The sequence below is a fragment of the Choloepus didactylus genome, chromosome 15 (genome assembly GCF_015220235.1).
Source record: "Choloepus didactylus isolate mChoDid1 chromosome 15, mChoDid1.pri, whole genome shotgun sequence".
Classification (NCBI taxonomy): Eukaryota; Metazoa; Chordata; class Mammalia; order Pilosa; family Megalonychidae; genus Choloepus; species Choloepus didactylus.
The window spans coordinates 21,030,256-21,040,107 of NC_051321.1; the positions used below are offsets into that span (position 1 = coordinate 21,030,256).

The 9,852-nt window shown below is 38.8% G+C and overlaps 1 protein-coding gene across 8 annotated transcripts in view; it reads right to left on the reverse strand.

The window, feature by feature from the left end:
- The window catches only part of VTI1A (vesicle transport through interaction with t-SNAREs 1A), a 411,985-nt gene extending 402,236 nt beyond the window's left edge, over nucleotides 1-9,749 (reverse strand). For 2 of the 8 annotated variants that reach the window (XM_037804916.1, XM_037804920.1), the window contains exons 1-2: nucleotides 9,454-9,724; nucleotides 1,007-1,065 (exon numbers count right to left, since the gene is read on the reverse strand). In XM_037804916.1, the coding sequence (XP_037660844.1) occupies nucleotides 1,007-1,065; nucleotides 9,454-9,547 (153 nt within the window). In that variant the 5' untranslated portion in view covers nucleotides 9,548-9,724. Of the gene's footprint in view, nucleotides 1-1,006; nucleotides 1,066-9,453 lie in introns of all 8 variants that reach the window. The other 6 variants (XM_037804918.1, XM_037804917.1, XM_037804915.1 and 3 more) reach the window with 6 other exon arrangements.
- Between the last annotated feature and the right edge of the window lie 103 nt (nucleotides 9,750-9,852).

Below are 9,852 nucleotides of genomic sequence, written 5' to 3' on the forward strand. Positions count from 1 at the left end.
TTCCTACTTTTTTTGCTCCCTGATTTGTGAATTTATTTAAAAGAAAAAATAGCGATTGAACTAGAGATAGGAGTTTAGCATATCCAGGCTTGAATCCTGACTCTACCACTTACTGGTATGGGACCTTGGATAAGTTTCCCAATCTTATTAGCCTCAGTTTCCCCATCTATAAAATGTGGGATAATAACAATATTGGGAATCATTCCTGCATGGGTCTTTCACACTCCTACATGTTTTGCTGGGTATGCCAGAATGTAAGGCCCTGACTGCTCATTACTTGGGCCATTTCTCAGAGCTGCATTTGCAGGAAGTAACTTGAGGGATGAAATAATGCCTCCTGGGACCAAGAGCTTGCTTAGACAGGCTCAGTGCTCCACCTCTCATGAAATGTATTCCACCACACGTGTAAGCATACGTCTAGGCCCACATGCATACCCTTGTGGGAACTGATACGACCATGCTGACACTTTGGCTACTGCTTTTGCTGTGAATAATAAAGTCTTTTGACCCAGACCTAGGAGTCTCATGTCTTCTGTCAGTACCCACAAATCTGTGGCAAGCTAACTTGTTAGCTTACAATTAGGGTAAAATCTCAGACTCTTCATTGTTCTTGACAAATAGTACTTGTCTCACAGGGTTTCTTTGAAAATTAAATATTATACACCAAGAAAAACAAGACACTTAACCCAGTGTCTTGTGTCCAGAATGCATTTAACAAGCATCAGCTGCTTATAGGTATTATGAAAAGTATTAAAAAGGGATAAAAATTAGAGGTAGACATTTAATGAATCACCTTTATTTAAAAGAATAAAATCCCAGTATTACATAATCCTAATAATAATAAAAGCTATTAATTTTTCCTTATTTTAAAAACCGATGAACTTTGAATTACGAAATGTTGATCAGTAATGTTTCACAGTTCCAGTATGTACAAAACAGGCTAGAGGAAGGCATCAGCTTGAGTGATTCTGCTTGTTAGTTCAATACATTATAAGTCTGTACATACCAGTTCTTTTGCTTCTTCAAGTTGTTTCTCCACATTTGCAACCATCTGTTTCTTCTCCTCTGAAACAAGAAATAATATCAAGGAATTGCTAAGGCTTCAAATCAAGTTAATATTTAAAAACTTCCATTTTTAATCATATGCAGCTTTCCTTTCTGGTTAGTCAGTTTAGAAAATTACCACATCAGGCAAATGACCATATCATTCTTTGGTGGGTGAGGAATCACTTTAAGCCACTGATTCTAGGCTATCTGATAATACAAAATCAATGGACTACCTAATTATTAAAAGATGCCATAACATTTAAGAGAAATGAAGAATTATGCCTTGCTTTAGAAGAGACTGTGCCAAAAACAACAGATTTAATGGGGCCTGAGAACCTTGTAAAGTCATAACTTTAGTAAATTGGGAATAACTGATTTTTGAATACAATGAAAAAATCAAACACAAAATACTGCCTGAGCCTGGACAAGATCTTAAAATTCTTTAAATATTATTTTTTCACTAGCATTAATTATTAGGTGTAATAGAAGAAATATTTGAAGTCAGGGCTACTGATTCCAAACCCGAAGGCACTACCTACTCACTGGTTATGTGATCCTGGGCCAGAAGGAGCCTTTTTTGAGACTCAGTCTATATTCTCTAAAATAGAGATCTAAAAAAAAAAAACCAACCGGATTATTTTTAGCTCAAATCAGTTGATACATGTGAAATTTCTTTTAAATTGTGAAGTGCTAAGTCACTGTGTGGGGTTCATTTAATCTCTATCACAATCAAGTTAAAACCTCAACTGTGATTCCCCTTTTTAACTCCCCTTTTTAGAAAAGACATATCCTGGTAGATATTTTCAGAAAATTTTCTGCAACCCACATTCCAAATCAATCAATGCATCTGTTCACAGCCCCACCTGTTTTGTGCTAACCAGATCTAATAACCATTCATTGTTTTGTCTGCCTAGCACTCTTCTCTTCTCACGCAATAGAAGCTGTTTTTGAGGTACTGTCTCCCCCAGGAACTCAGTGAAAAAGGAGTTTCGAGCAGCTGTCTCCTTGGTTGATTTTGCTCAAAAATCAAATTCCCAGCAGAAATTCACTTAATGACTTTGCTTGCGTGATGTGTTAACCTCTTGTCCTGCAGAGGGCACTCTGTCAGTTCCATCAAGACTGGAGTACGAGAGTTTAGGTCATTTCCCAACGGAAAACTGAGATGTTATTAGAAGATGGAATGGAAGATACTGGACAATCAGAAACAATAGATGTCCACTGCACTCATTTAATTCAATTTCTAATAATTTAGTCTTTCCCCCTTTCTGTCTGTCCCGATCCCACCTATCCTTTTAGGTGATCTCCTGGGATGCAATCCCATCTCTGATTTCGTATAGCTCTTTGCTCTGTGCTAACAACCCAGAAAGCCCTGCAGTTCCTTCTTCTGCCTCATCTCCAGCTCCTTGGGGGCAGGGACCATTCTTGACACATCTTTGTCCTACTTCCATATTGAGCACAGAGAACTGTACATGGCAGATGCTCAATAAGCACTTATGAATGAATCAGTCTGAACACGCAGCAACATATTTGTTACTTGCAGAGAAATCATGAAAAAGAAAATTGCATGAGTGAGGACTTGGGAAAACCTTCCCTTTTGAAATGGCAAGTTTTCCTTTATGAAAAAAGTAATTAAGCTGGGGGGAGGGGTGGGAAGTGTTTTACTAGTAATTCATTTTCTCATAAAACCCACTTCATGATAGCACTGAGCTGAGCCAATTTTTGACCCCAGTGTTCCTCATATTCAAAGTAGAGAAGAGTTTAAAAAGGCGACAATTTGGAGGAAAAGTATGAGGAAAGGACTGAATTAGATGACCTTGGAAGTACCTACCAACACTAAGTTTTGGTAACCTTCTGGTGGTATTCACATGTAATTCCCAAGAGAGTTTCCCTCTGCCCACTGCAAATGACATCCTCTTAGAGATGGGATCTTCCTACCATTATTGTGCACGGCACTGCACATTTAACATTAGTCAATTGTCAAGACAATCTGGGGAGATATTATCATCTCAGGTGAGTCAACAAACTCAGAGATTAAGTAATATCCCCCAAATTAACAGCTAACAAATGGCAGAGTCGGGATTCCAACCAAGTCTGTTGCCAAAGCTGAGTTCTTAACCACTATCTGTACATCAAGCCCTCACCTTGATTTTTGTGCATATAAGCTTGAAGAGAGCTGAAATACACATTACTGCACAGTTATGATTTTCTTGCCCTCTCAATATTAACACAAGTGCTTGGTCAGTCTTGAATACACCCAAACTAGTACAGTGCAAGGATTAGGGCTCACTAGAATTTAGTTCCTGGTACCTGTCTTTGCATAATGGAGGGATTTTTAAATAAAATCTCCAGCAGAAATTATGTACTAGGAAATCTGGAGTGAAACCACTGATGGAGGATCTTATTTATGTTACTGAATTAAAAAAAAAAAGGATATATTACTAATGCTACACTGTGTAGCATTTTGTAGGATGGCCAATGTTAAAATGAAGCTATTCTAGGAAAAAAACAAGAGATAATGGATTCGAGTTGAGACATCAGTGTGAATTCATATTAGCTTACTATAGATACAGGTGGTTTCATATACAAATATGTATAGCTATGTGTACATATATGGATTAGCATGCACATATGTATTTCCTTGCTCTGTCAGCTGAGAGGGCCTAGAAGCAATGATGCACCAGGAACAATGAGCATGCCTAGTACCCAGATCTTGGTTTCTAATACCATTCTCCAATAATAGGAAACAGGGCTCCTTGAAGGAATGGCTGATTCTAGGGCTGGGGCTGAAAATATGCAAGATGATCTTGAAGTATCTCATAACACCAGAAAGTAAGAAAGTATTAAAACAAAAAAAAACAAAAACATAATGATCAGGGCATGTCAAAGGGACACAGAAGCCAACTGAAAAAGCTCCTAATGGTCAAATCTAGAACAATTTGAGCCAAAAAAAAAGTAACATTGGATTACAATCCAAAGTATGAAATAAATATCAATAAGTCCATACTGATATGAATAAATGATTGAATAAATAAACAAATGGAGGAGAAAAGACAAATCTGATACAGAATTCCAATCAATTTATTTAGAGACTCCGTCCTCTCAGAGATGGAGCACAACTCCACACTCCTTAGGTATGGACTGGGCATAGTATCTTCCTTCCAAAGGGCACAGTAGGAAAGGAGAAAAAAGAATAACTCAGTAGTGGAGAAGTCTGACAACTACTACCTCAGCCAGGTGATCAAGGTCAACATCAACAGTGATAGTCACGTTGATAGTATGTAACCTTGATATGATGTGATGAAAGTGGCACTTCATTTCTGTGGTCTTCCTTCTCAAAACTCATATCTCCAGTTTAATCATGAGAAAAACATCAGACAAATCCCAGTTGAGAGACATTTTACAAAATATCTGACCAGTACTCTTCAAAAGTGTCAAGGTCATCAAAAACAAGGAAAATCTGAGAAATTGTCACAGCCAAGAGGAGCCTAAGGCAACACAATAGGTAAATGTATTGTATTATCCTGGCTAGGATCCTGAAACAGTAATAAGGAAATTAGGTAAAAACTAAGGAAATCTAAATAAATTATGGGTGTTAATTAATAACAATGTATCAGTATGGGTTTATTAACTATATCAAATGTATCATATTAACGTAAATGCTAATAATAAGGGAATTTGGGTGTGGAGTATATGAGGACCCTTTGTACAATCTTTGCAATTTTTCTATAAATATAAAACTGTTCTAAAATAAAAACATTATTGGAAATCAATGAAGCCATTACTAATATTGACTAAATTGTTGAAGGAAAGTCCTTCTTGGGAAAAGAGTATACACACACACACACATGCATGCACGCACGCATACATATAGTCATAATTATCAAAACTCCGTGTGCTGCCTCAGCATCCATCTTACTTTGGCTAAGCCACTTGCCCCAATACTAACCTTTGGCCTAATTAGCAAACAGTTTTTCACCCCTGGGGACTCGACACCCCACAGGACAAACCCACATAGTGGCCAGCACCCAAATGCCTTACCCAGAACCCACAGCTGGCCCCAAATGAGAAGGTAACCAACCCCACTGCCCTTGGACCCCCTGTCACTTTCCCTTTTGGAGAGCATTCGCTTTACACTGTTTTACCTTGACTCTATTAACCTCCATCCCTGGACCACAATAAAGGCACAAGCCCATGGGCCTCTCTTGCTCTACTTGTGTGCATCCACCTGCTGGCTGAGCAATCTGAGTTGATCACTCTTCCCCACTGAACCCTCTTCCCCACTGAACCCTCATGCCCCTACCCCTCTGAGACCTGTGAGTAACTCACTATCTTTGCTCATGTATTATAGCGATCGTTTCCTATTGTGCCACACCTGACCTCTGCCCATACCCAAATTTCAAATCCATCTTAACTAATTTGAAACGTTATTCAAAGGTGTCAAAACTCTATAAATGCTTAAATTTTTTATGAGACATTACTGGGCCATCTGTAACAGCTGAAGGCTGTTTTCCCTGTACTCTCAACTGAAAAAGTTGGACCTTGCCCAGCAGCTCATGAAATTGATCACAAGGTAGCCGGATTCCTAACAAGAGGCGAACTCTCTATTGTGGCAATGAGTTCCTGAATTAGGACTGAAACCATCCCTTTAACTCTAACTTTTTAGAGCAACAGAAATATAACGTTAATCACACATCTAATTTTAAATTTTCTGGTAGCCACCTTTTAAAAAGTAAAAAGAAACAAGTGAAATTAATTTGAATGATATATATATGCATATCTTTAATAATATTTTAACCCACTATATACAAAATATTATCATTTCACTATGTAGAACTAGTCACATTCCAAGTATTCAATAGCTACATGTATTTAAGCAAATCACTGTATCCAAAAATAAGAGCAGACTTTCCTGAATTCTTCTGCTACAACCACCTTGCAAAGGGAAGAGATTCACGGGACAATGTTCATGATTTCTCCCATACATGACTATGTCTAGATGGTCTCCTAAGTCTTCCAGGGCCGGGGATAACCAGTTAGCTAGACTCAAGCATTGCCTTCCGGAAAGGACCCTGTCTTGCCCCACAACTTCCACTTTGCCTCCCCTGACTCCCTCCTGGATATCCTGAGCTCAAAGCTCAATTTCAATTTCATATCCAAAGATCCCTGATCACTCTTCTCCTTTCAAATGTACTAGCTCATCAAAAGAAATTCACCTAACTTGAAACTAAGCACAGAATGGAGGAAAGAATTGAGGTCCAAGATTTACTTAAGAGTTCAGTTAAGTATTGCAAAGTCTGAGCAGCTGTAAGCTCACTGACCCTACCAGCTGTTGGTCTTCAGTAGCAGCAGTAATATCAGTAATGGCTAATTTATCATGCATTTTCTCTGAATAAGAGTCAAACTAGTGCTTTACTTGCTTTATTTTATTTGAATGACTGCAAAGTTGATACTGTTAATTCCCACCCCCACTCCCACCCTCTTTTACAGATGGTGGGGGCAGGCTTAGAGAGGCCAAGCAACTAGCGCAAGATTGCTCATCTAGCAAGCAGCAGAGCTGGGATTCCAAAAAGATCTGATGCCATGTCTAAATCTTGGTACATTTCTAACTTCAGCCACAAAGTGAGAGGATTCACAAAATATCATTTACCTTTGTGTGGATGGTGTGGCAAGCATCAAACTGCAAAAAAGCATTTTGTTGAAGATCGCTCAAGAAGCCTCTCGATGGAGAGGAAAAGGATTAAAGTATCAGTTATGACTTCCATTCATCTGTTTTACTGACTTTGCCACAGAACAGTAATCATTAAAATCAATTTTCAAATACAGAATCACGAATAGTAATTAAGAAAGAACTCTTTGCCATCTTAGTCTAATTACTGAAAGTAGTTTAGATTTGAACACTTCAAGAACAAAGTCTTTATTGTTTAAAACATATCACACAATAATCAAATCTCTTTTTAAAAATAAAGTTTCAAAAAATGTTCAGTCTTCTTTATCCTCTTTGAAGATAATACTTTAAGACATTGTACACAGAAAGCAGAAAATGAAATTAATCAATCCTACCTACTCTGCTTCAGCTTAAGTAAGTTAATATGTTGGAGAATTAAGAGGCTAAAATTTTGCTCCAATTTTTAACCTTCTTAACTAAAGTAAATTATAGCTTATCTCCTGTGGATCAATTTCAGCTGAGCACCACAACCACTAACGATGCACAGAGAGAGATTATAATTACTGAATCATACTGTTTTGGACATGGTTGTACATACTAATCTCCGTTAGTCTACAGATGTGCATAACTATTTGGGTAAGTTTTAATCTTTTCTGTTTATCAATTAAAAACAGGTAATAAATGTTATTATAAAGCACAAGTCACTAAGAGGAAAACCACTGTGTTTTTTAAGAATTAAGATTATTCAATTATTCAATTCAATAAGCATTTTTCCAGTACTAGCAGTATAGTCTCCTTTCAATTCTAATGTAGCTGCTGTGTTTGGGTCTTATACATACTACAGCTAAGGAGAGGAATGGCTTTATTTTTAAGGTACATAATTCAAAGGTTTTCTTTTATTTCAGAAGAACTGTTACATTAAAATGTAAAGGGAAGAAAAACCCAACTGTAACAAAATCCATTACTTTGGAAACAGTTTTCACAACTTTGCAGCCAGGGATAATCTTGTTACTTTGTATAACAGCTTCGTAATACAAAAGTTATTAGTACAAACAAAAAATGTTTCTACTGCTAAACCATTACAGTTAAAAGCTAGTAAAAATCAAACTGAAACTACAGGATTTGGTAGTCTGAGGCTCTGGAACTCAAGTCAAAGGAAGTACCCTCCAATGACAAGAACAACAAAAATCAAGATGATCTTGGGCAGTGGAGAAAAGCAGAACCGAAGAGAAGAGGCGAGGTGATGTATCATGAAGTGATGAGGCCATCAGCCAATTTCTCCACAAAAACCTCTGAGGCAGCACTGCTCGGTGATATATGCTACCTTGGTTCTCTCCTCTTGCTCCCTTACTTGGACTCATAAACCTCTTTTGGATAGCATCCACCTCCTCCAGAACTAACTGGGACTTCAGGAGATGAGTGGGGTGTAAGTTCAGAGATCCTGGCTTCAAGCAAATATCCCTATTAACAGAAAATAGGTTGGGGGCGGGGAGAAAAACAAAGAGATAAAGGAAGAAAATTACTTATAAACACATAACCTTTGGGGGAGGCAGGGAAAGGGAAAAAAGAATAACAACTTAGGTCCAGAAGAAATTACTACTGGTATCAAAGAGTTGACTAGCAAACAAAGTGAGCAAACGAAGTTGCCCACAGTCCACACAGATCAAAGAGCACCCCCTTTTCAATATTTTACACCCCAGAGCTAAGACAGGGCCAGGTCTAGCAGCCTGATGGTGGTTCAATTTCTGTAACAAAAGGAAGCCCAAAGGAAAGATCTGCAACTACCTACACAAGTTAAATCCATATTTACAGAAAAATAAAACAAATTCTAAATTAATGTCTCACAAACAAAAGTCTCAAAATACCCAAATTTATAGTCACCTGGTCATTAACTTAAACATTTTATGAACTCCTTCTAAGTAAATGCCAAGGAAATCAGACAGTTTCCACCTTCAGAGTTGACAATCTAGCATGGGAAGTGAGATGCACTCAAAACAAAACAAAACAAAACAAAACAAAACTTCCAAATGGGAGTTCTGTAATTTTAAAGGTGAAGCTGGGTTACAGACCCCCCCCCCCTCAAGAAGAATGAAACAAGAAATGGGGGTGAGCTATGAAAAATACTAATGATAATAATGGTAGCTAACACATAAGAACTTTATGTCAAATCATTCAATCTTCACCACAATTCTATGACAGAGGTAAAATTATTCTCCCCATTTTACCAAGAAGAAAACTTGAAAGGTTAAGAAACTTGCCAAGCCACACAACTTCAGAGTGGCACAGTCGAGATTTGAACTCTGGCTCCTGGCTCTTAACCCTATTCTGCCGCATATAATAACATTATTATTATTAACACAACAAAGTTGCCGTATATTGCAGACCCGTGATCTAGATACTTTCATTCATTATCTTTAAATACTGTCGTCTCTATATTTTACAAATGGAAAAATTAGCACTCAGGAGAAATGTTCCCGTGGCTATATATACAAGTTACAAAGCAGTGGAATCGGGATTCGAGCTCACGTCATTCAGATTCCTAAAGCTCTTTCCACTGCACCCCATAATCCAGTTTAGACTCTCCTTCAACCAAGTCAGGTCCCGTCCCTCCCGGGAGCCCGCAACACTGCTTGCACCTTAGCCTCGGAGACACACTTGCTCAGGCGGCATTCTACCCTCCCCGGATTCCCCCCTACTCTGTTCTCCGGACCATCCCAGCCCGGCCGAGGCAGGGCTCTCACCAGGCGGGAGTCGGGGGACCCTGGCAATCTTGCCGGTGATCTCTGCAGTGAGCACCGCGAAGTCCTGCTCGTACCCTTCGAAGTCGGACGACATGGTGACTCTGAACGACCTGTCCGGGCCGTAGCCGAGGTTGGGGTAAGGGCCACGCTGGCCGTGGGACCGCGGCGTAGACACCCCGCGAGGCGCCCGTAAGAGCAGCGCAAAAAACTAGAACAGCTCCCAGCCCAGTCTCTTCCTGGTTGTCCGTCGCAATCTCGGTCCTCCGGAAACTGAGCCGAATGCGATTTCTATTTTCCGCTCAGGCTTCAGAATTAAGAAATTCGCGAAGGAAAAGCGTTTCAGTTAACGCAAAAAAAAAAAAAAAAAAAAAAAAAAAAAAAAAAGGCCTACGAAAATAT